At 42.4% G+C, this 27,162-nt stretch overlaps 1 protein-coding gene across 1 annotated transcript; it reads left to right on the top strand.

The window, feature by feature from the left end:
* The first annotated feature begins 13,662 nt into the window (after positions 1–13,662).
* On the top strand, positions 13,663–23,560 carry RAG1 (recombination activating 1). The gene is made up of 3 exons (XM_040495424.1): positions 13,663–13,667; positions 14,301–14,338; positions 19,281–23,560. The coding sequence occupies exon 3, from the start codon at positions 19,295–19,297 to the stop codon at positions 22,424–22,426; it is 3,132 nt and encodes a 1,043-aa protein (XP_040351358.1). The 5' UTR covers positions 13,663–13,667; positions 14,301–14,338; positions 19,281–19,294; the 3' UTR covers positions 22,427–23,560.
* The last annotated feature ends 3,602 nt before the right edge of the window (positions 23,561–27,162 follow it).

Raw genomic sequence — 27,162 nt, 5'->3', positions numbered from 1 at the left:
GTCAATTATTACTACACGTTATATACTTCCATGTAGAAAAGTAGGAGAAAATAGAAACTACATATAAAATCCGTTGGCAGAGCAGTTACAAAATTCAGCTGTGCAAGTCGCTGAGTTTATTTGCTTTCAGAAGCCAACGGACTGGCCATTAGAAACTCCCGTTTAGTGGAAAGGCAGGCATGTAAACAGTGCCTCATTTTCCCAGTCATTTCACAGTCACTCCTGTATTTTCCCTCTTGTCCTCTGTCCTTCTTCTTTGGTGGCTCCTACATTTCTGACATTATGGCTTGGAGGTGGGGGATGGGGACCTGGCTGACACCTGCTCAGGGTTTTGGGTATGGACTTCATCACATCTCAGTATTTGCGGACAGAACTCTTTTTCAGCACTGGTCATCTGACTTAGTTCAGCCTCTTCCTCCTTGCGACGGTGAGGTCCTCTTGCGACCTCTCTGTGTCCTTTCCAGAGTCTAGCATCAGAGAATCCATGGCTTGTCTCTGACCCCTGATCCCCTGCACCCCACACAGTGTTACCAACTCAGCTGCTGGGACTCATGCAGCCTTGCTACAGTGCAGCTGGGAGATTTTGCCCATTTTTCCAGGCTCAACCCAGGAAGTCAGATACTCTGTGCTTTCAGATCCCCAAAAGTATTGGGACACGGTTCCATAGGCACCTCCCCTTCTGCCGATTTCGTTCAAGCTGGGCTGACACCCACGGTCCCTTCTTGGAGGCTTTCATCAACATCTCTCTCTTGCTGGGCCTGTCTCCTTCACCTCTCCTTCCAAACCCCGTCTGCTCACCAGGATATTGATCACATCCGGAAATGGGATGGCCTAGTGCTTGGTCCAAATCTGTTATTTATGAGATACACTAAATTCAAACGGCCCAAGCTAAGGCAAATCAAAATATTTTGTTTCTTTTGGACTTATTTTCTGAGTAATGAGTTTCAACAGGCTAATTGGAAGGTCATACATTAAGAATTATCTTTGTTCTTCCTCTCAAGGCAGTGGCAGTGGCCTGAGTTCCTCTTGCTGGTAAGGGGAACACATTGGTTCATGATTCAAAATTTATGTAGCGCTGGCTAGCAGTTTATATTTTCTAGAGAAATTAAACAGCCTCTCAAAACTTTTTCCCATTCACTTTTGAACTTAAATAAAATTCTTTGCTTTGTTCCCTTCAGATTTAGAACTGTTTGTTATTCAGTATCACTTAAAAAATAAATTTCTGGGATGCCTGGGTGGCTCAGTCAGTTAAGTGTCTGACTCTTGATATCAGCTCAGGTCATGAGCTCACAGTTCATGGGTTTGAGCATTGTGTCAGGCTCTGTGCTGACAGTGCGGAGCCTGCTTGGGATTCTCTGTCTCCTTCTCTATCTCTGCCCTTCCCCCACTCACCTTCTTTCTCTCTCTCTCTCTCTCTCTCTCTCTGTGTGTGTGTGTGTGTGTGTGTGTGTGTGTGTCTCAAATAAATAAATAAGCACTAAAAAATTAAACTTATTTTGAAGCTACAGATTTACATGTAGTTATAAGAAATAATAAAGATACCACATACCCTTAACTGTTTCCCTGAATGGCAACATCTTGCAAAAGTATGGTACCATATCACAACCAACATACTGACCTTAATACAGTCAAGTACAGACTTTTCCAGCACTCCTAGGATCTCTTGCATTGCCTCCTGCTAGCCATACTCACTTCCTTCCCACCCCCACTCCTTAACCCCTGGCCACCACTAACCTGTTCCCCATTTCTAGAAGTTTGTCATTTCAGGAATGTTACATAAATGGAATCATACAGGGACACCTGAGTGGCTCAGTCGGTTTAGTGTCTGACTACGGCTCAGGTCATGATCTCCTAGTTTGTGGGTTCAATCCCCGCGTGGGACTCTGTGCTGACAGCTCAGAGCCTGGAGCCTGTTTCGGATTCTGTGTCTCCCTCTCTCTCTGGCCCTCCCCCACTCATGCTCGCTCTCTCTCTCTCTCTCAAAAAATAAATAAACATTTTTTAAATGGAATCATACAGTATATAAACTTTTGGACTTAGCTTTTTTTTTCTTTTTTTAAATTAGAGAGAAAATGCGTGAGTGGGGCAGGGGGAGAGAGAGAGAGAGAGAGAGAGAGAGAGAATCTCAAGCAGACTCCACACTCAGCATGGAGCCTGATGTGGGGCTTGATCTCACAATGCTGGGACCACGACCTGAGCCCAAATCAAGAGTGGAATGCCCAACCAACTGAGCCACTCGGACACCCCAGGAATTAGCTTTTTCCACTCAGCATAATCTCTGGAGATTCATCCAAATGGTGTCTATCACTAATTTGTCCCTTTTCATTGCTGAGTACTGTCCCAAAGTGTGCACGTACCACAATTTGTTGAGCTATTCACCAGTTAAAGGACATCTGGGTTATTTCTAGTGTTTGGCTATTACAAATGAAGCTGCTATGAGCACTCGTGTACAAGCTTTTGCATGAACACAGTCTTCATTTCTCTGCGATAAATACCCAGGAGTACAATTCTTGGGTCATTAGGGCAGTTCCATGTTTAGTTTTTTTTAATGGACTTTTCCAGAACAGTTTCAGAGTTATAAAAAAAATTGAGATTATAGTAGAGAGAACTCTCATATATCCCAAATTCATAGAAAAATTGAGATGATAGTGGAGAGAACTCTTGTATATCCCTCACCTAGTTTCCTCTATTACATAAAGATAATATATTTGCCACACTTAATGAACCAGTAAACTTCCTTCAGCCTTTCCTTCAGTAGACTGAATGATGGCCCCACAGTTTCCAGGTTCTAATCCTTGGAACCTGCAAATGTTATTTACATGGCAAGACTTTGCAGATGTGACTTAGTTAAGGATTTGAGGTGGGGAGATTATCCTGGATTATCCAGATGGCCCCTCAGTGCAATCCTAGATGCTTTTCTTAGGCTCTGGAGAGGCTGAGAAATACTTAACACAGAATGAAGAGGAGAAAGCAATGTGACCACTGAGGCAGAGATTAGAATGTGGCCACTCTAAGGGGATGTAAGAAATGCTGCTCTAGGGACTGGAAGGAGCAAAAACCAATTCTTCAATTCTTTCCCAGAATCTTCCAAAATTCGTAACTTACTAGAAGAATCTAAAAGCTTCTCTTCAACACAGTTCCCCTTTCTGAAGGCAGCCAGTGTTCCTACATTCTTGCTCATTTTCCAGAGATATTTGATACATATACAAGCAGATTATATTTGTACATATTTCTCTCATACTTTTAGCTGTACAGTACCATGTACATTGTTCTGTTCCTTGCTTCCCCCCCTACCCCGCCTCCAACAAGAACTGTTAAGGATTGTTCCATATAAACACACTGTTTCTTTTCCTTTTTATGTGCTCATTATATTCCATTGAGAAGATAGATCAGTATTCATTTAACCAGTGACAACATTAGTTGTTCTCAATGTTTTGTTATTGCGAACAGGTCTTAATGAATGTTGTACATATATCACTTTGTTTGCATTCAAGTATATTTGAATATCCCTAGGATAAGTTAGTAGATGTGGAATTTCTAGGTCAAAGTATTAGTGTATGTTATGGACTGGTCCCCAAATTCACCTTGAAGCTCTAATCCTCAGTGTGACTATGTTTGGGGATAATGCCTTTAAAGAGGTAATTGAAGATAAATGAGGTCATAAGGATGAGACCCTAACCCAGTAGAATGGATGTCCTTATAAGAAGAGAAAAACGGGTGCCTAGGTGGCTCAGCTGGCTAAGTGTCCAATTCTTGATTACAGCTCAGGTCATGATCTCACAGTTTGTGAATTCGAATTCCATGTTGGGCTCTGTGCTGACATCATGGAGCCTGCTTGGGATTCCTTCTCTCACTCTCTCTCTCTCTGTGCCCCTCCTCCACATAGGCTGTCTCTCTCTCTCTCTCTCTCTCTCTCTCTCTCTCTCTCTCAAAATAAATAAATAAACTTAACAAAAAAAGAAAGAAGAGGAAGACACACCAGACTTCACACACAAAGAAACCATGTGAAGACACAGCAGGAGGGCAGCCATCTTCAAACCAAGGAGAAAGGTCTTACCAGAAATCAACCCTGCTACCACCCTTGATCTCAGACTTCCAGTCTTGAGAACTGTGAGAAAATAAATTTCTGTTGTGTACGCCACCCAGTCTGTGGTATTTGTTATGGCAACCCACATAGACTACTACAGTGCATAAGTAATCTTGACAATTATTGCCAAATTGCTGTTCATGCACAATGTACTGATTTGTACTTCCTCCTGCCTCTGCTCTTCTGCTGATGGACAATTACATTACTTTAAATTGTTCATAACAAACGGTACTGCAATGAGCATCATTTTAATTAGTTTTTTTAAAAGACTAATTTTATTTGGTTTTGCTGATTAATAATTGTACACCTGATCAAAAGACAGCCAGACACTTGCTTCAGTCAGAAACCCAAATTTGACCGAGTTAAACAAAAACAAAAACAAAAAAAAGGAACTATTGGCTCTTCTAACTCAGGAAAGTTTGCAATTTTTATGTGTCCCACCGGTATCAAGAGAGGCTCTAAAGTTTCAAACATTCCACTCATTAAATTGAACTTTTACCTATGATGTTATCCCAAATTTCCAGGAAGCCATGGTTTCTTAGATTCACAATGGCAGAAGGAAAGACCTGTGCATATATTAGTCAGGACTTATTATGGTTTTGTAGGACAGAAATCCAGATCAACCTAGCTTGAGCAGAAAATGGAATTTCTTTGCTTTGATAATGGAGAAGCCTATGAGTTTGAAGCTTATTTCAGGCATAGTTGGATCCAATAGTTTAAGTGATGTTATCAGTTCTTTCTTACTGCCTCTCTGATCCTCTTGCATGGATTTCTTCCTTGGATTTCATTCCCATGTAGATTTTGTCATAGGCAACATGATGGCGTTGGCAGCTACAGACTTATGAAAGCCTTTGGTTGCCCAACCTTGGGAGAAGAGAGTAGTCCTTCTCTCTCGATTGTTCATATCACTCTCCCAGAAAAACGCTGCCTGTGAAGGTCATGTGACTAACCCTGGCCAGTCACTGTATCCAAGGGACTGGGAAATCTGATTGACTGCCCTTGGCTCAGTGAGGCAGGCAGGGCTGTGAGACTGACAGCCATGTTAGGGTCACAATAAGTGGAGGAGGAGCTGGCCTCAGTTGGACAGACAGAAAAGAACTGATATCAACTTTCTTATAGAAGATCAAATTATAGTCAGAATATTGCTTGCTGAAAATCTAGCCAGAGCAAAAGGATTTAGTTGGATGATTCAAAAGTGTAATGATTTCAGGCAAGATAGCTTGCGGAGTTCTTCAAGCTATGCACACCCCAAGGATAGGAAAGTGGCATTTTGGGGGTTGACAGCCCCCTTTCTTTCATGAATATTTGTGTGTTTCTATAGACCTTTCTGGCTTCAATTTTCTAAGTTTCCATTAATTACTGTATTAATTTTCTAGAGCTGTCATAACAAAGCACTACAGGGTGAATGGCTTAAACAACAGGAATTTATTGCCTCACAGTTCTAGAAGCTTGAAGTCTGAGATGAAGGTGTCAGTGGGGTTGGTTTCTTCTGAGGCTGGTTTCCTGTCTCCTTGTCTGGTAGATGGCTATCATCCCCCTATGTCTTCACATGGTCTTTCCTCTATGTGTGTCTGTGTCCTGATCTTTTCTTATAAGGACACCAGTCCTTTTGAATTATGACCTTATTTTAATCTAATTATCTCTTTAAAGACTCTTTCTCTAAATACAGTCATATTCTGAGGTGCTGGGCATTAGGAATTCAACATATGAATTTTGAGGTGATACAATTCAGCTCATAAAAATGACCCACCACCTCACTTTGGCTAATAAATTCTTTTCATATTTTAATATCTGTCCTCAAGTTTTACTAAGCCTGGAAACTATTGTATTTTCTCCTCTTGATGTGACTTTTCACATCTCTATTCTGATTTGTTATGGATTGATTTTATAGTATAACTCTAAGAAGGCAAGCTTAATTCAAATATTTTTAGGGTGTGGATATTTCTCTAGTATTCCCATGTAGCATCTAATATTTATTAAATGCCTACATAGCATCAGACTCTAAGCCAGGCATTTTCCTCTGATTATTTAATCCTCATAGGGATTCTGGAAAGTAGGTGTTACCCATTTTTACATAAGATTAATCTGAGGAAATCATCATTGCAGTGTGGTTACATGAATGGTTCAAGGTTACAGAGCTACCTAGTGACAGAGCAGAAAATACATCTCATATCTTTTGACTCTTGATTCATAATCTCATTATCTCTCTCTACCGAGAGATACCAACTACTCCAAACATTCCAGATTTGTTTATTTTAATTCTACATTAGACTGTATGTTTCTAGAAGTCAGAGGCAGCTCTGATGGTTGATTTTATGTGTCAACTTGACTGGGTCACAAAAGGCTCAGATATTTGACTAACCACCATTTCTAGCTGTGTCTGTGAGGATGTTTCTGGATGATATTAACATTTGAATCAGTAGACTGAATAAGGCCATTTGTCCTCTTCAATGTGGATGGATATCATCCAATCTGTTGAGGGCCTAAATAGAACAAAAAGAAGGCAGAATTTATTCTCTCTCTCTCTCTCTCTCTCTCTCTCTCTCTCTCTGTTTGTTCAAGCTGGCACATCAGTCTTCTCCTGCCCTTAGACTGGGTCTTATGCCACTAGCTTGCCTGAGTCCTTGCTTACAAATGGCAGATCATGGAACTTCTCAGCCTCCATAATCTGAGCTCCATAATTGTGAGCTACTTCCTCATAATAAATTTCTCTCCTAGATATCTAGAATAGAGATATCTCTTATTGGTTGTGTTTCTCTGAAGAGCTCTTTCTAACATAGTAGCATTAGGGCTCCTGGGTGGCTTAGTCGGTTAAGCATCTGACTCTTGGTTTCAGCTTAGGTCATGGTCTCACAGTTTGTGAGATCGAGCTCTGCATCGGTCTGTGTGCTGACAGCACGGAGCCCACTTGGGATTCTCTCTCCCCTCTCTTTCTGTCCCTCCCCCATGCATGCCCACTCTCTCTCTCCCTCTCAAAATAAATAAACTTAAATAAATAAATAAAATGGCAGTGTTTAATGCAGTATTTCAGCAGAGAGGATAGCAAGTGGAAATACTTATGGGTTTTTTGAGGACCAGCACAAGCATCAGTGTGGCTGTAGCAAGTGGGTGGAAGAAGTAATGATCCTGGTTTGTCCTTGTGAAATCTTTGGCTTTTACTCTAACCAAGATGGGGAACCACAGGAGGTTTTTGACCAGAGAAGTAAAATGATCTGACTTGTAATTTTAACAAGACTAGAATTTGTTGACTCATTAGATGTGAGGATTTAGAGAAAGATAAGTGAAGAATGACTTCAGGAATTTACCTTGAACTAGGGAGTTAGTTGTCTTTAAACAAGATGAAAAAGACTATGAGGGGAGAGGGCTTGGGGGGAGGATGGGGAGTTATTGAGGCAACATTGTGCTTAACAGTGTGCTAAGCACCTTACATGTATTTGTTTAATTCTCCTAAGAACTTTACCAGGCACTACTATTATTTCCATTTTCAAATAAGGAAATAGAGTCAGAGAGGTTAAGAAATGTGCTCAAGATCACACAGCCTACAAGAATTGGGGGTAGAATTTAAACCCAGGTTTGTGTCACTCCAAAGCCTGCAGTACCCAGTACCACAGCCAACACTAATACAGAAAATAATGGCCAAGATAGCCATATTTGCTCATTAAGACGGTGGCCTAATGAGTATCCTCAGATGTGACCATCCATAGAGCCTCTTCCTCCTTGGGTAGGTGGATAAAGGAAGTGTCCAAGATAAGAGACTTGATCCGCACTATATTAGTCTGCTTGGCCTACCGTGACCAAACACCACAGAGTGGGTGGTCTCAACAACAGAAATGTTTGGGCACCTGGGTGGCTCAGTCAGTTAAGCGTCCGACTTTGGCTCAGGTCATGATCTTGTGGTCCGTGGGTTCGAGCCCCACATTGGGCTCTGTGCTGACAGCTCGGAGCCTGGAGCCTGCTTTGGATTCTGTGTCTCCCTCCCTCTCCCTCTCTCTCTCTCTCTCTCTGCCCCTCTCCTGCTCACACTCTGTCTCTCTCAAAAATAAATAAACATTAAAAAAAATTAAAAAAAGAAAACAACAGAAATGTATTTTCCCACAGGGAAGGCTAGGGGTCAGAGATCCAGGTGTCTCAAGTTTGGTTTCTTCTGAGACTTCTTTCCTTGGCTTGGAGATGGCCACCTTCTCTTTGTGTCCACACATGGTCCTCTGTGCTTGTGCATATGGTCCTCTGTGCTTGTGCATCTCTTGAAGTGTCCTAATTTCTTCTAGAAAGGACATAAGTCAGACTGGATGAGGGCCCACCTGAACGACTTCCATTTTGTCTTAATCACCTCTTTAGAGGCTCTATCTCCATCTCCAAATACAGTCACATTTTGAGGTACTGGGGGTTAGGATTTCATCATGTGAATTGTGGGAGATACAATTCAGCCCATGACACCCACCTTCAGATCAACAGGCAGAAATCAGAAATTATGTCAACACTATACTATGTTGTTGCTGATTATTACCAAGGAGAAATAGTTTTGTTGGAGAAAGGTCATGAGTTCACGTTGCCAAGAGGCCATTGAACCTGGAGTCGATTCCTGGTATCTTACACCAAGTCTGTACGTAATGGCCTGTGGGCGATGGGAAATAAAGAAGCCACAACGAGACTTAAGAAGTCTGAGAACACGTCATGATATCATATTGCTGAGAACATTTTTTTGGTATAATACATGCTAACTAAAAATAATCATGGGTCTTTGTTAGTGGTTGGTGATTTTGGGGGGGGGGTGGAGGGTACTGGAGATATTGGATACGTTGAGGGAGGTTGGAGGATTGGAGGAGAATGATGGTATGTTCTTTGCTAGAAGTACAAAGAACATCAAATCTCAACTAAAGTTCAATGCAGCTAGTCCCCCCCACCCCTTCTTGTCACAAAGCAAAATTACTTTTTAAAAAAAATTGTATTAAAAGTTTTTTTAAGTTTATTCATCTATTTTGAGAGTGGGAAAGGGGCACAGAGAGAGAGGGAGAGAATCTCAAGCAGGCTCCTTGCTGTCAGCACAGAATAGGACACAGGACTGAGCACCAAAGCAAGAGGTGGACGCTTAAGCAACTGAGTCACCCAGGTGCCCCAAGCAAAGTTACTTTTTAAGGTTGACATGAAGACAGGAATGAGTAGAATCCAGATTGGTCTTTGTAGAAACTTGTATAATGAAGGAAATTATTGCTACTAATAGCCATCCCTAGAAGTGGAATTAAAGATATAAACATTTCTCTTTTCTGCAGTGATAATGGCATGGTGGGATTTTATCTGCATTTGGAAATTGTGCTCTTTGTTTGAGTGGGAGAAGTGTCCCAGGAAAAATTTATAATAAGATAAACATTTAAATCACATAGTAAATTATAAACTGTTTTTTGAGAAACATTATAGGCAATTCAATGACAGATTTTTGCACAAAAGTAATGAGTTGATTCTGTCTTTCCGTTTCTCTCCAGAACCACTATTCATAAGTTGAAAAGAAAATAGTTTTTAACTAACATTTATTGAAAACATAGCAATTGTTCTCATTATATAGAAAAGCAAGCCACGTAGTAACTACGTACAGAAACACAGTTAAATTAAATTAAATTACAGTTAAAGTCCCTTTGTTTAAAAGTATCTTTTTCTCACCCTCCAAAAATTATTGTGCAATTTTGGGAACCTGCAAATTGTAGAGCTTGGGACAGTTGCCCAGTGCAGGTTTTTGTAAAACCGTCTAGTGCCGTCCTGTGATTACTCATTTGGGGCTATTATGTTTACCCTAGGCTGAGAAAGCTCATTCCTCAAACTTGAATTCTAGCCTTAAGAAATTTTGATCAAATTCATCCTACACTGGTGTTTGAACTCATTCTTAGACCATCTGCAGCTAAATAGGACAAGGAGGAAAGAAACGACTTTCTATATTTGGGGTTTGAAGACGGAACAGAGGACTCCAAATTAGAAAGGATGTCTAGTACAGTCATAACCACTGCACCTCACTTCTCAGTTCCTCAGACTCCTTCACGAGGCCATGGGGTCTTCATGTTTTCACTTGTTTGAGGAACGAAGAGAAGGCATTCATTACCTATTTTCTGGGGCCAGTTAGCAGTCATGAACTTCACGTTGGACACTTGACTCCAATGGAAGATTGCAGCCAAATAGGTGTGGGGTGTTGAGCCAGCTACTTCGACTGCCTAAGCTTCTGGCATTGTTTCTTAGTCTATAGAAATTGTGGGGGGTCCCCACAGAGGTAGAGGGGAAGGTGGGGGGGGGGAGGATGGAAGTTGGGATAAAGGGAGGGGAGAAGAGAACCAAACTATGACTCCTGAAACCAATTCACGGATTCGACTTCAGGAGACTTTTTTCTGATAGACTTTTTTTGCCCACACGATGGCACTAGCCGTTTAGAAACAGCCTCGCTAACATCAGCGAGCCCGCTGCGGCACTCCTGAATTTGTGGAGAAGGAGCAGCAGCTGACGTTTAGAGCAATTAATAACACATTAGAAAATTTACTAACAGGGATAATCCACATTGAGTTAATTAGAAAGCAATTTCAAGACTGGGGAAGTGGGGGAGGAGTGAGCGTGTAGAGATGCTGGCTGTCTGCTACCAGAGCCGTGGCAACTTTGCATTATCACGGAAGGCTCTAATCTAGCAGTGACCTATTAAGGTCCTGCTTCTTTGCCAACTCAAGTTCCTTTCCAGGCTAAGGGGAGCCAGATGGCATGGGGGTGGGAGAGGCAGGGATGCTCCCTTTCCAGTGAAGTGGAAAGAATCTTGTCCCGGGAGCCTCGAGAGCTGGTTTGCAATGCTTTTTCTGAGACTGATTCCCTCCTGTGACATTGAGCAGGACACTGCCCTTCGGGGACTGTTTCTCACCTATAAGATGTGTTCGTTGGCTCAGATAACCTCTGAGTTCCCTTTCAGCTCTGGCATTTGAGTTGGCGATGTTAGGAGGCAAGAGTTTTGTGAGCTGGAGATATATAGATACAAGCTTATATATGTAATCACGATGTCAGTAAATAGCATCTGCTGGATTATGATAAGAGCACAAAATGCCGCGTTCACATACTCAGACCACAGCTGCAGGAGGAGATTTTGATTGATATCAGCCACTAGAGCTCATGGCTGTCTGGGAAGAAATTGAATTTGAAAAGTTCTCTTAAAAGGGCCTGCAGGAAGCCAAGGGGAGTAAGTGTAGGCAACTTGCTAAGGAGGGTTGGGGGCTCAGATGGAGAGGCCAGGGAAAGGAGTGACGGCCTGGGAGGTGCACGTGGCCAGAGGGAGCCAGGCCAGAGCAGGGCCTGTCGGCACTTCCAGGATTAACCATAGCTAATCACTCAGCTGGGAGTGCTGTGCTCAAGGCTGGAAACTGGCATCCAGTCGTCCAAACGCCACTTTGCCCTTTTCATTCTTTTCCTCTTGCTAAATTTGGCCAAGATCTGTCAGCAGTGTTTTATTTTTAATTTGCTTGGAACAACGTAGTATCCTAGGCAGCTCTGACTTTGCTGATTTATGACGGAAGTCCAAGTTTGCTCCAGGTGGGGTATGTCACGTGGAAAAGATCTGGAGCAAGAAGAGTGGGTAGAATTTTAGTGGCCAGAAAAAGGGACAAGAATTCATGGCTGAGCTCGTTTCTCCTGATGATCCGATGGAGGTCTTAAATCTCGGCAGAGGACCAGGTGACCGTGACGTATTTTCAACGTGGATGGGAGAAAGGCCCCAGGGGTCATGGGGAAGAACAAGGAAATACTGGAAATCCTGCCCTTGAAGAATCCGATATATATAAATCCAGACTTTTATTTAAAAAAAAATTAGAAGAGTATGTCTTCATATGCACCCAATATTATATTTTGCCTCATTTAAAATTCATTATAGTACTGTTACTTATTTGTAAATCTTATGTGGTTTTTTTCTATTTTAAAGGTAACATAACTGATAAGATTAGACAATACAAAACTCTATGGTAAATATGGTAAAAGAAAAAAAAAAAAAAAGATAAAGCTCTCTGATGGCTAACTGGTCTGACTTTCATGCCCCTGTCCCCTATGGCCTGCTGCATATTCTTTGATGAGCCTCTGTGAACACCTAACTTCCCTAAGAAAAATTGGAAAGGATTCCATGTATGAATTTTGAGCTTAGATGAATTTTCCAACTCCGGTTTGGGCTTGAAGCGTGACCAACTGACCCTGTTTGCCTCAGACTTTCAGGTCTAAACTCAGGAAAGTTCCAGGCAAGTGGGATGGTTGGTCACTTCAGTTTCACTCAACTTCGAAGTGAGTCTTGAGGACTGAAGCCCGATCCTTGGAAGCTGGGACTCGCTGCTTTGTTCTAATTCTGTGAGATATTTCCCATTCGCTTCAAGGCGAAGCAAGAACATCTGGCTCTCTCTCCTTGAGACATGAGTCCGTGAAGACAAGGGTTTGGGAGCACGGGAGGATGGATGGGAAAAGCATCTTCTCTCTTATCAGTTATGTTGTGCCTCCTCTCTTCCTGACCCAACTGAATAAAGAGGACTTCAAAGCCATAAAGCCCACACACCCTGGAGGCCCTACTTCCTGCTGAGTTGAACAGTTGAACATGGACACGGAACGTCTCAGCTCCCACCTGCCCAGTCTCACAGTGTCATATGAATCTCAGGCGATGAGTCCATCCCCTTGGGCACAAACACACTGAAGTGCCTAGAAGCCACAGGCCATCCCTCCCAATAATATTACAATGGCTTCTGCTCTGTCTTTAGCTTAGTGAGCAGAAGCTGTGTCCCCAGGACTGTTGTGCGGTTAGATAGACCCAACTGCAAAATAGTGGGGATATAAGAGGAGTGTCTTAGGCGGACAGCATAGCACAGAAAAATCTGCACACCTGCCTCTCTGACAGTTTTTGCTAAGAATCAGATGAAAACAGGGGCACCTGGGTGGCTCAGTCAGTTAAGCGTCCGACTTTGGCTCAGGTCATGATCTTGCCATTCTGGAGTTTGAGCCCTGCGTCCGGCTCTGTACCGACAGCTCAGAGCCTGGATCCTGTTTCAGATTCTGTGTCTCCCTCTCTCTCTGCCCCTCTCCCAGTCGCACTCACTCTCTCTCCCTCTCTCTCTCTCTCTCAAAAATAAACAAACATTAAAAAAAAAAAAACACGAATCAAATGAAAACAAGACAATCGCTCACATGTTAGCCGGACAGAGGGGGTACTTTGGGAATAAAGCTGGCCTAGGAACTATGAATGGTATTTGAAACAGATGGTGCCAGGTATTCATCCTCACACTATTACAAAGCGCCTTTCAATAGTCTTTCACAGTGGAGTGGAGTGGAGTAGAGTGGTTAAGGGGCCCACGTTCACTAGTTAGGGCTGTGTGATCTTGCACAAGTTCTCCATTGCTCTAAACTTCTGTTGCTTCTCTTTAGAGATAAGAATGTCAAATGTATGAGATTGTTGGGACAGTTAAATAATAGGTAAAGCCCTTACAAACCTGGCCTACTGCTTGGGGCTAAAATGATCCATCCTACCTGTAGATGAGGGGATTATGGCTCCCAAAGTTTAAGTAACGTATCAAAGACCTGAGGCAAGATTCAGATCTAGGTCTGTTGACTTCAAAACACTGATAGTCAAGTTTAAACTCAGTGTCGGTGCTAGGAGCACAATGTCCTCTGACTGAGAATTGACCAGGTACGAGGCTTATGGGATGGTTTGGATACTGTTTTAAAATAACAACAAGAAATTTTCACCAAGCTAGTATTTGATGAGTATCTACGGAGGGCAGACACTGTCCCAAGTATTTTCCTGTCCTAACTTTCACTGTATAACCTCACTGACTCTGAGGTATATGCTATCAGTATTGGATGAGATAACTGAGGCACAGAGCCCTAGAATCTTGGTAGAAGCCAGAGCTTATGTTGACAAGTTCATTTCCAACCCAAACAGTCTTGGGGAGTGAACTGGCAGCTCTGGCAATGTTCCAGCACACACCCGTGACACCTGGGTCCCCCAGCTAAGCTTCCTGAAGGGCCAGGTGCCAGCTGGAGCTGGGGGCTCCTGGCCTGTGATTGGCCGCCATCATGTGTGGTTAGCTGTCCTTGGTGGGGGAGGCTGGGAAGGACAGTGGAGGCTGATAAATAATGCAGCAGTCTGTTCTGAGGGACAAGAAGGCAAAGAGGAGGAGGAGAACACACTTTGCCTTCTCTTTGGCATCAAGTGATATCAGACGAATTACAGACATCCCAACAATTTGGCCAGGCAGCCTGCTGAGCAAGGTAACACTCATGATTTTCATGCCTTGAGCCACAACATTTATTACATTTTTTTATGTTTCTAATCAGAAGGACTTAGGCTTTTCTTCCTTGCAGGGATTGAGGGGAGGGATCAAGGGAAGCTGACAACAATTTGATTTTTCTTTCTAACGTATAAAAATTGGAAAGGAGTAAGAAGCCGAGTTTAGGAAGACACTATAGGTTCATAGAGAAGGCACAGATATCCAAATTACTGGAAATGAATATTGTGGGCAGAGAAAGGCTTTAAGGAGCGCTTCCTGAATGAATGAGTAAATAAATCAGCAGAAGGAAAGCTGTGACTCTTGGAAAGGAATAATGTGCTTGTCTAGGCATGATCATCAGCAAACAGAGTCCAGGGTGGGAGGAAATGTGTAGTTTCCCAGGTATTGCCAGGTATTGCCAGGAATTTCCTGAACTAGATTGGATGAAGTAGCAGTCCAGTTTTTCTCAAAGTGTGACCCATGGACTCCTCATAGCAGGATCACCGAAATGCTTAACATGCATTTTCTGGACTCCATCCCAGATAAACTGAATCAGAATCTCTGGAACCTGATGATCTGCAGAAAAATTTAAAAGCAAGCTCCCCAGTGATTCTAATACCCAATAATTTTGGGAATTGCCACTGTAGAGACCCTACACAGAGGTTATGTTCTTGAACCAGGATTCCTGACCAGGGGGTTGTGACAGTGCCCTTCTCTTTCTGAAGTGGTTCAAGCAAGCAGTTGCCTGGAAGAAGGGCAAGAATCTTAGGGTCATGTTGTGGATGCCTAAGACTTATAAAAAGGCTGTGGACGTTGTCAACTTTTTGATGATGGTGTTTGGCAAAAAGCAGGAAATAGTATTTGTGGAGTGAACGAACGGATGAATGAGTGGGGTGGGTGTGACAATGAGGGGTCACACGGGCACGCAGTGGTCACTTGGACATTGTGTAGAGACTAAGTTGAAGATGGGAAGAGGGGAGACTGTGAGTCAAGTGCTAGGATGTAGGTGTGTGCAGGGTAGGGGTTGGGTGGGGAGTCGGGGGCGGGGCTGCTGCTGTGACCCAGCCTCCTGAAGTCGCTAATCACACACTCACCAAACCGTAGCTTCTGCCCTGGTTTGTCAAAATGAATCTGTGCCCTGTGTTGACAAAGCCCCCACAGCTGTGATGGCAGGTGATGGCAACACTGAGGTGGGAACGGGGCTGGGCCACCAACAGTCACTTTGCCTTTTAGATTCTAAGGTTGGTCTGCTGCTGAGACCTTTTTTTTTAGAAGAGAAGAGATCAAGCGTTTACAAGATTCCTGAGGGTCAAACAATGACTACACGATAACTCGTTCATCATGCTAACTTCATGCTGTCCATAGGTCCATATTTTGGTTCCCTTTCTATATGTTTACCAGGGGGGGAAAAAAAAAAGGAAAGGAAAGGATGCTGGTCAGATTTGAGGCTTAGCCAGGTCTTAAAATTCGGTGAGGAGAGGGGAGAATTTAGGAAGAAATTAAAATGACTATGGGTACATATAAATCTAGTCATTAAAAGATTTTCCCCTAAAGTGAACTGATCACAAAATTAAAAAAATAATACACGTCTGTTGTGAAAAACTAAAATGGTGTAAGAATGAATAATAGGAAATTAAAGATACCTTCTCACCAGTGTCATTCCATTTTTAGAGTAGATGTTGTTAAGATTTTAGTGCATATCCTCCCAGAATGTTTGCACTTCCAGGTCTGAGCAAATGTGCCTACATGGAATCTTACTATACTTGTTCTTGTTGTCCGTTCTCTGCTTTGTTGTGTGGGTATCCTTCTGTATCGTTGAGGCATATAGAAATCACACATATGCACTAATGCATATGGAAATGTTAGACGTCTGTGTTGTTTTCCACTGTATATCTGGACCATAGTTTACTTAATAATGCCCTAGGGGTGATTATTTATGCTGCTGCCTCTTTTCTAAGGTAACAATTTTTTTAAACAAATCTCTTTCTGTCACTCTGTCTTTCTCCATGTAATACTCACTGTGGGAATAACCTGTGGAATGTTTATTCCCACACAAGGAATAGCCTGTGGGAATATATCTATAGAATAACTTCCTAAAAGCAAATTTATTGCACCAACGATCAAATATATTTAAACTTTTTTTTTCTTTTGAGAGAGAGGATACAAGTGAGTGAGGGGCAGAGAGATAAGGGGGTGGGGAGCGTGGCTCATCCAGGGCTCACACTCACCCTAAGTTGGGCTCGTGCTCACCCGATGTGGGACTCGAACTCACAGACTGTGAGATGGTGACCTGAGCTGAAGTCAAATGCTTAACAACTGAGTCACCCGGGAGCCCACTATATTTAAACTTCTAAAAAACATTGCTAAATTGTCCACTAGGGGTATTATACCAATTTATACTTCTCCAAAGAATGTATGAAGATATTTGCATTTCCCCACACCTTCATTAATGCTGAGTAATGATAGTTTTAATCTTTGCTAACCATATAGATTTAAAAAAATACCTCATTAGGTCTAGTTATTAAAAGTTCTATCTTCTTGTAAAAGTAATAAATGTTTATTTCAGAAAAAGTAGAGATCATAGGCATGCATGAAAAATATGAAACATTTACAGCTCCCACAGATCGCCACGATTAGCATCTTGATGTATATTCCCTCAAAACAAAAAGCATAACACATCCCTTCCACCCTCTTCTTGCTTTTTGTTTGGATAAAGTTTTAGCAGTTGAATTGAAAGACAAAATAGCAAATACATTTGATTCGAATGTCAATGGCTAATAATTGGTTGGGATAGTACTCTTTCTCTGGGAGTATTTAAAGGAATGTATTTTGGCAGATCACATTTCCAGCCAGTGGGTGTCAGGAGAGGAGTGGGCAGGGAGGGGAGATAGTTCTAAGGATCCTTCCAACAAGCCTTGTGGTTGACTTACTCATTGTGGAAGCTCATTATTTAGCTCCAGAGATGGTGATGCAGTTGTTTTTGTTTTTTTTTTTAATTTTTTTTAATGTTTTTATTTATTTTTGAGACAGAGAGAGAGAGAGAGAGCATGAGCAGGGGAGGGGCAGAGAGAGAGGGAGACACAGAATCTAAAGCACGCTCCAGGCTCTGAGCTGTCAGCACAGAGCCTGACGCGGGGCTCAAACTCACGGACTGTGAGATCATGACCTGAGCCAAAGTCAGACGCTTAACTGACTGAGCCACCCAGGCACCCACCCCCCCTTTTTTAAATAACACCTCAAAATATTTTCTTGGAAATCCAGACAACAAGCATGTTAGAAAAAGACTGGGTAGGAAAAGGCTAATGGAATGAAAAGGCATTTGGGAAAGAGTTCCAGCCAATGGGACAGGGGAGACCTGGAAGGCCTTCACACCTGACATAGGACAGAATTTAGAAACATAACTGAACCATAAGCAATGTTGAGGTGTTTGTTGGGCTGCAGTTGAGATACTTCTGAGGTTAATGAGACTTTTGAGATGGTTGAAATTGTACAGATCTCACACAGTCCTGCAATTTCACGGGATTTCCTTTTTGATCATGTTTTCATGAAAAACATCAATCCCCAAAGCCTAGTGCATGCCAGATGGAATAAACTTCAGTAGTTTAAAGGGATGACTCAAGAAGAAACTTTGTTAGCAGCAGTTAGGATTAGCACTTGTCCTTCCTTCCCCACAGATCCCACCCTGGCTCTTTCCTCTGAGGATTAGTCTCCATGACCACATGATTATATAAAAATATCATCAATTTTGTTAGCTAATTAACTGAGAAGTCGGGGGGGCAATGTGTTCCTTGATATAATTGATGGGTCAAGAGTGTTAAGGTAGGCAAATTTGGGAGAGAGATGATAGGTTGAAATATAGTTGCTATTTTTCCAGTGATGTGTACCAAGGAATTTTGAGAATAGTAGGTTGTTTGGATCTGGAGAGGACTCAAATGACATTTTCAGATTTTTATCTACAGCATGATTGGTGTCTACACTGACACCAATCGGTAGGGATTCCTGGCACATGCAATTGCTAATATTTTTTTATCAGAAGAAAAATCTTATTCCCACCTCTTCTTATTACAAACTATAAAGCTAATGTCCATTGTCCAGTAATGACTTCCAGGATGGCCTATGTGATTTTTATCTGAAACTATTTTTCATCTTAAAAGCCCTTTGGAATGTTTGTACGTGCACCCTATGGTTTGTTGCAGGTTTAAAGTTCTGTGGTTTTTTGTTTCTAATAGAGACACAGCCCTTATAATTTACAGCAGTGTTCACTAATTAAAATTGTAAGCATAATTACTATCCATGATACTTATTATTAGCTAGCATTCATAACGCTTCAAAATTCACTTCATTCTTTCAAGTAGTGAGTAATTAGTTTCTTTGGGTTTGTAGCTTTATCATCCCTTTATGGCCTGTTTAGAAGAAATAAACAACCAACCTCCTGGGAGACTGCTTTAAAAAGCTGGAAATATATCGTCCAGCTAGTGCAATGAGGCTAATACAATGCAGAAAATATGACTTTTCCATGGTTTCACTAGCCAGTTTTTCCTTGTATTTCTTCAGCAAATAACTATTCAACCCTAATACTAGGAATTGCACTAGGAAGTGTACTAGGAATGTTGGAGAGACAGAAATGAATTACTCAGAGATTCTGTCCTCAAAAACCTTAAGGTTTTGGTGGAAAGAGGTAAGAGTGTACATATCTATGTAACACAAACCATGTGGTGCACGGTGGTGTAAACGACCACGTGCACCGTCAAGGCAGGGAATGACTGTCCTCTGCTGTATGGTCAGCACCTAACATAGTGTATTAAAATGAGAGGTTGGAGAAGTAACTTCTTGCATCAGTGAATGAATGAACAATTGAATGTATTCATTCCTATTTCTTCCAAGATGCATCAGTGGGATATTGAATTTTTTGTATTAATCTGACTTATTTCCATTGTTCTCAGGTAACTCAGCCATCATGGCTGTCTCTTTGCCACCCGCCCTGGGACTCAGTTCCGCCCCAGATGAAATTCAGCACCCGCATATGAAATTTTCAGAATGGAAATTTAAGCTCTTCAGGGTGAGATCTTTTGAAAAGGCACCTGAAGAAGCTCAAATAGAAAAGAAAATTTCCTCCGAGGGGAAACCCTCTCTGGAGCAATCTCCAGCAGTCCTGGATGAGGCTGATGGTCAGAAGCCAGCCCCGAGTCAACCGGCATTAAAAGCTCACCCTATGTTTTCGAAGAAATCCCATGATGATGGGAAAGCAGGAGACAAAGCAATCCACCAAGCCAACCTTCGCCATCTCTGCCGTATCTGTGGGAATTCTTTTAAAACTGATGGGCACAATAGGAGCTATCCAGTGCATGGGCCAGTGGATGGTAAAACCCAAGTCCTTTTACGAAAGAAGGAAAAGAGAGCCACTTCCTGGCCAGACCTCATTGCCAAGGTTTTCCGGATTGATGTGAAAGCAGACGTTGACTCGATCCACCCCACTGAATTCTGCCACAGCTGCTGGAACATCATGTACAGGAAGTTTAGCAGTGCCCCGTGTGAAGTTAACTTCCCAAGGAATGCACCCATGGAGTGGCATCCCCACACGCCATCCTGTGACATCTGCCGCGCTGCCCGCCGGGGACTCAAAAGGAAGAGCCATCAGCCAAACGTGCAGCTCAGCAAAAAACTCAAGACCGTGGTTGACCGAGCGAGAAAAGCCCGTCGGCACAAGAAAAGAGCTCGGGCAAGGATCAGCAGCAAGGAAGTGATGAAGAAGATCTCCAAGTGCAGTGACATTCATCTTAGTACCAAGCTTCTCGCGGTGGACTTCCCGGCACACTTTGTGAAATCTATCTCCTGCCAGATTTGTGAACACATCCTGGCTGACCCTGTGGAGACCAGCTGTAAGCACGTATTTTGCAGGATTTGCATTCTCAGGTGCCTCAAAGTCATGGGCAGCTATTGTCCCTGTTGCCAATATCCCTGCTTCCCTACCGACCTGGAGAGTCCAGTGAAGTCCTTTGTGAGCATCTTGAACTCCCTGATGGTGAGATGTCCAGCAAAAGAGTGCAATGAGGAGGTCAGCTTGGAAAAATATAACCACCATGTCTCAAGCCACAAGGGGTCAAAAGAGACTTTCGTGCATATTAATAAAGGGGGTCGGCCCCGCCAGCATCTCCTGTCCTTGACGCGAAGGGCTCAGAAGCATCGCCTGAGGGAGCTCAAGCTGCAAGTGAAGGCTTTCGCCGACAAGGAAGAAGGTGGAGATGTGAAGTCTGTGTGTCTGACCTTGTTCCTGCTGGCACTGAGGGCGAGGAATGAGCACAGACAAGCCGACGAGCTGGAGGCCATCATGCAGGGACGGGGCTCTGGCCTGCAGCCAGCTGTGTGCTTGGCCATCCGTGTCAACACCTTCCTCAGCTGCAGTCAGTACCACAAGATGTACAGGACTGTGAAAGCCATCACGGGGAGGCAGATTTTTCAGCCTTTGCACGCCCTTCGTAATGCTGAGAAGGTCCTCCTGCCAGGCTACTACCCCTTTGAGTGGCAGCCACCTCTGAAGAACGTGTCTTCCAGCACTGACGTCGGCATTATTGATGGCCTGTCTGGACTGTCCTCCTCTGTGGACGATTACCCGGTGGACACCATTGCCAAGCGGTTCCGCTACGACTCGGCTTTGGTGTCTGCTTTGATGGACATGGAAGAAGATATCCTGGAAGGCATGAGAGCCCAAGACTTGGATGACTACCTGAATGGCCCCTTCACTGTCGTGGTGAAGGAGTCTTGTGACGGCATGGGAGATGTGAGTGAGAAGCATGGGAGCGGGCCAGCAGTTCCAGAAAAGGCGGTTCGCTTTTCGTTCACAGTCATGAAGATTACCGTAGCACACGGCTCAGAAAACGTGAAGGTATTTGAGGAGGTCAAACCTAACTCTGAACTGTGTTGCAAGCCCTTGTGCCTCATGCTGGCAGACGAGTCTGACCACGAGACGCTGACGGCCATCTTGAGCCCTCTCATTGCCGAGAGGGAGGCCATGAAGGCCAGCAACTTAGTGCTGGAGATGGGAGGCATCCTTCGGACTTTCAAGTTCATCTTCAGGGGCACTGGGTACGATGAGAAGCTTGTCCGGGAAGTTGAAGGCCTCGAGGCTTCTGGCTCAGTCTACATTTGTACCCTTTGTGATGCCACCCGCCTGGAGGCCTCTCAAAATCTTGTCTTCCACTCCATAACCAGAAGCCACTCTGAGAACCTGGAGCGCTACGAGGTCTGGCGTTCCAACCCGTACCACGAGTCTGTGGAAGAACTGCGGGATCGCGTGAAAGGAGTCTCATCGAAACCTTTCATTGAGACCGTCCCTTCCATAGATGCACTCCACTGTGACATTGGCAATGCGGCTGAGTTCTACAAGATTTTCCAGCTAGAGATAGGGGAGGTGTACAAGAATCCCAATGCCTCCAAAGAGGAAAGGAAAAGGTGGCAGGCTACGCTGGACAAGCATCTCCGGAAGAAGATGAACCTGAAGCCAATCATGAGGATGAATGGCAACTTTGCCAGGAGGCTCATGACCAAAGAAACAGTTGAAGCAGTCTGTGAATTAATCCCCTCTGAGGAGAGGCATGAAGCTCTCAGGGAGCTGATGGACCTTTACCTGAAGATGAAACCCGTGTGGCGATCGACATGTCCTGCTAAAGAGTGCCCAGAATCCCTCTGCCAGTATAGTTTCAATTCACAGCGTTTTGCTGAGCTCCTCTCTACCAAGTTCAAGTATAGATATGAGGGCAAAATCACCAATTACTTTCACAAAACCTTGGCACACGTGCCTGAAATTATTGAGAGAGACGGCTCCATTGGGGCATGGGCAAGCGAGGGAAATGAATCTGGCAACAAACTGTTCAGGCGCTTCCGAAAAATGAATGCCAGACAGTCCAAGTGCTACGAGATGGAAGATGTCTTGAAACATCACTGGTTGTATACCTCCAAATATCTGCAGAAGTTTATGAACGCTCATAACGCGTATAGAAACTCTGGGTTTACCTTAAACTCTCAGCCAGGCGTGGGGGACCCAATAGGCCTAGAGGACTCTCTGGAAACTCAAGATTCGATGGATTTTTAAGCAGGGCAGCCGCCTTTGTGTTGGTTTTGCAAATAAGTTTTCTTCTGGGTTGCACTGAGACCTTCTCCTGACACCCTTCACTTCTGTGTGTGGGGCTTCACCACCCGAGCAGTGGTAGATCGGAGAGGCCAGAGGTGCCGAATCCATGTCAGCAATGGATAACTGATGAGCTGAGTGCTTGAGCCATTTAGGGAGTTCAGGAAAGCAACAGGAGAAATCAGTTATTTGGAAGCTCAATAACTCAGAACAGGAGTAACTGCAGGGGCCCAGAGATGAACAAAGATGTGCGTGTGTGACTGAGTGCCGTGGAAAATCAAAGCTAAGGTTGCCAAAGAAATAGCCAGGGAAGTCAGGAAAGGGATTTGTCTTGTGGTTTGCATTCCCCATCCCCTCAATTTATTATTCTTTGTATTGAGATATAAGTGTTTTTTTTTTAAATACCATTTCTGTAGAATTCTTTATTTTATAAATTTCACAGATCTTGGCTTATTCCACAGGATTCAAAAATCTTTAAAAGCTTTTCAGATTTCTCTGATAATAACTTCTTACACTTGTATGGCATGGTGACCTTTACAAAGTGCTCAGTGCATTTTCTCATTTGGTATCTTTATGCAGAAATACCCTACATCCAGAAAATTTTTGAAAAATCAGCCTTCTTCTGAGTCTCAATGATGTCAATGTCGAGTGACCTTAAGGGGCTTAGGGGGTCATCTGCCACCATGAAGTTTTCAATAATAAAGTTGAAAGAATAAAACTGTTAGCTACAGTTAGTCATGAAATCTTCTGATAATACATTTTTCTTATCTATCAGTAGCCAAATATGATTTTTATTTTTACTTTTTAATTTCAATTAGAGTCTCCAATGCTTTTCTATATAATCTTTAAGGCTTTTAAAATCTGGGTTTACTTACTGTATAAAAACAGATCTAATGTTTTACTGAAAAATTTCTGCCAGATTTTCTCCATGTGAAACCGGGGTCAATTTTACTAAATCCAGATTTCATGGAGTCTTTCCCTCTGCAATGTGTTACTCTTTCTATTAAGACCAGTTTACTTTTTTATCATTTATTTTTGTTTTTATTTTTTGAGAGACAGCACAAACAGTGGAGTGGCAGAGAGAGAGAGAGAGAGAGAGAGATCCACGCAAGCTTCACGCCCAGTGCAGAGCCTGACATGAGGCTTGATCTTGCCACTGGGAGATCATAACCTGAGCCAAAATCAAGAGTTGGATGCTTAACTGACTGAGCCACCCAGATACCCCAAGATCAGTTTACTTTTAGTGTATTCAGATTTTCATAGCAGGATGCCTTTGTACTTTTCACACCTGCTCTGTTTAAAGAGGAAGAGTTAACATTTGTAGAGTGGGTTTTTTGGGGTTTCTTTGTGGGTTTTTTTTGGCCACTTTTGAATATTTTCACATTCATTTTGCCTCATTTTTCCTCACAACAACCCTGTGTGGGTGGATATTGTTATTATTCCCATTTGATGGAGGGTTAAACGATCTGCCCGAAGTTACTGTGATAGTAAATATCTGATCTGGAATTTGAACTCAGGCATTTTGTTTCCAAATTCCATGTTCCTTCCACCACAAAAATTAACCACCATCTTTTTTTTTTTCTTTTTATAAGGCGGTATCATTATTTGTTTAGGATCCAGAACTAATCGCACTACAGTTTATAATTCTTAGGAGCAGAGATGAGTGGGTTTTACAAGTCATTATTGTGCTTTGAGATCTTTGATAGAAGGGAATGCTAATGCCCCCAAGAGGCCCCCAAATCTCTGGTGGCTCCGGTTATTTGGAAACTATTGTCTTCATCCTTAGGAATTTGAGAATTGCCAATTGCTGGCAATTTAGAGCAGGCATGGGATTTTATATGCTAGTGAGTCATAATGATATGTTAGTGTTAATTAGGTTTTTTCCCTTTCTTTGATTTTATTGGCCATAATTGCCACTCTTCATACACAGTATATCAAAGAGCTGTGTAATTTAGTTGTCAAACGTGTGTCAGTGACATTATCCTAAATGACGTGCATTTAGTGCTTTTGCAGGGTTTGAGCCCTGAATTTTCCACTAAAAAATACAGCAGTCTTCCTTGCTTTTTATATATAGCATATATATAAATTGCAAAGATATTCGTAATTTAGTTGTCAAAAATATATACAGATTTTAATTGTTTTTGTTTTTCTGGAGAATGTTGAGTTTTGTATTTTGTAAACTAATGGGCTTCTGAGCCACCCCTACCCTTCATCCCATTTAATCCTTACAGCATGTCTCTGCGCTAATAAACAGCTAAATTTATGTAATCATTCATTTCCTGAGGCATGCTGGTGCTGGTTATTTGCAGATTCCCCCCACCCCCATTTCCACTCTGTTACTTGATTGGTGGCACTGTAAATACTTTCTGATATTAAATTCTCCTTTCTAGCATTGCGGGATCTATTTTGAATGCATGTGACTAACAGCATGATTTATAGCACAACCTTCCCAATAATCTCTTAATCAGATCACATTTTGATAAACCCCAGGAACATCTGGCCGCAGGAGTTTCAATATGTAGAAATGCTGCCTCTAGTTGTTTGAGCCCTCAGTGTTGAGACTGCAATATCGAAGACCTGGTTTTATACTGGAGTTTTATTTTTGACAATGCCCATTGTAAATGCACGCACATTCTCCAGGGAAATTCACCACACTGAACAGAGCATTTTGTATTTTTTTTTTTTTTTTTTTTTTTGGAGTGTAGACTGGGACTTCAGAAGTGCAATGCATTTTTCTCCAGTGAAACCTGATTCTACAAGTTTTCCTGCCAACCCTACGGAGGCGCACTGCAGGGACCAGTGGTAATGGCTGATGAAAACTGATGAGTGGTTGGGGTGAGGTCAAAAAGTGCTCTGGGATTAATAAACACGCACTGAGAAGCTAGAGCAGCAAGAGATGCAAGAGCACCTTCCAGGTGAGCTGGAGTTTAGTTTTGCCTCAATTTGTTTTCACAATATAGAGACGAAGATAAAGATTTTGTTGGTTGAGTATGTAGGTCTCGCATTACATCAAACAGAATTCAAATTCCGGGGACTAGTAGGGTTTGTAAGCCAGCGGTGTTTGAGAGGAACAAATCACCATTTGGATGCAAATGATTTTTCACTGCGGATGTGTATGTGTCTTCAGTCGTTGACTGGGAGATGGTCTGTTCTTTCATTGTTAAGAAGTAAGGGTGTTTTAAGTAAGTTTACCTTCATTGTTTTAAGTAAGGGTGGATATTTTATTCTATTTCATTTTTTCTCTTTAACTATAGTAATCTACATAAATATACCTCAGAAATCATTTTTGGTAAGATTTTTGTATGAATGGCACTTCACTTTATTTTCTTGACAAATAATCATAAAGTCTGCTTACTGGCTTCCAAGAGCTTTCCTTTTTGTGTTTTAGGGAAAGTTCAGGTGCCAGGATGCAATGGAATTTTATCTGATGCAGCTTACCTGTGTTTCCCTATCAAATGTTTTCAAATTAAACAAACTATGTATTGCAATACTTACTTTTGGATTTTAATATTTTTACTCCTTATTAATATGAATATTGTTTTTGTGAACAATTTTATGTTTAAGTATTTGAAATAAAGTTTAAAATTTGAAAACAGTGTATTGTGATTTATATTCAAATAATAATATTGAGGGCGACATTTGAAACAATGAAGTAACACATTTTTTCTTGAGGAAAATACAAAATAAATTTGGTGAACTTTAGAATAAAGGGCAACAGAGTAGTGATAACGAGTATGATTTATCCTAATATAGGCTGAGACCATTTGTTTCTAGATATTTGAAGTGAATAGTAAGCCTTTTGAAAATATAGAATTTGAAAATCAGTGGTTTTTGACTCTTTTTGAGAATCAAATAAAATATGGGCCTGTTTCTCAGAAAATTCACATTTTCATACCCTGAAAACTTTGGTCAGAGTGGTCGACTTGTCCAGAACCACACGGGTAATGGCAGGAATGAGCTAGATCCTGCGTTCTTTTGTCCAGTGTTTTTTCTAATGGTGATATTGATGGTGATGATGATGATGATGATGATGATGATACAAACATCAACAACGTCTCTGCCACTTAGCAAACAGGGTGTGGTAAGCAATGGCACATGGTTTTCTCATTGGATTCTTTCAGAGCGGGTACTGTTACCTCCATGTTGCACATGAGGTCACTGAAGCTTAGCTCAGCCAGAAAAGGGCAGGCCTGCAGCTCCACAATTTCCCCTCCACCTCTGTCCAGCTTACCTGTACACTACTCAGTCATCTCTTCATCATCCATGGATTTTCAAGCATCTCAGCACATCTTTGCTAGAGATCTCTGAGCTCCCTTCTGCTTAGAACAGAGATTCAGCCTGTCTGCTTCTGTGCAACCGTACCAGCTTTTTAAAAAAAAATATTTTTAAGGGTATTTATTTATTTTAGAGAGAAAGGGAGAATGAGTGGGGGAGGGGCAGAGAGAGAGAGAAAGAATCCCAAGCAGGCTCTGCACTGTCAGCATAGAGCCCAGTGCAGGGCTCAGCCTCACGAACCATGAGATCATGACCTGAGCTGAAATCAAGAGTTGGACCATTAGCCAACTGATTCACCTAGGTGCCCTGAACCAGTTTTTAAAATACTGAAGTCTGTTTGTACTTGTAGGCAAACAGCCTGTGTCCCCAAGGCCCCAGTACCCTTCCAACTCTGGCAGCCCTGTCTCATCCTCAAGGAACCCAGA

The sequence above is a fragment of the Herpailurus yagouaroundi genome, unplaced genomic scaffold (genome assembly GCF_014898765.1).
Source record: "Herpailurus yagouaroundi ecotype Mexico unplaced genomic scaffold, PumYag 187, whole genome shotgun sequence".
Taxonomy (NCBI): Eukaryota; Metazoa; Chordata; class Mammalia; order Carnivora; family Felidae; genus Herpailurus; species Herpailurus yagouaroundi.
The sequence above is the reverse complement of the archived record's forward strand: the minus strand, read 5'-3'. Positions and strand labels throughout refer to the sequence as shown.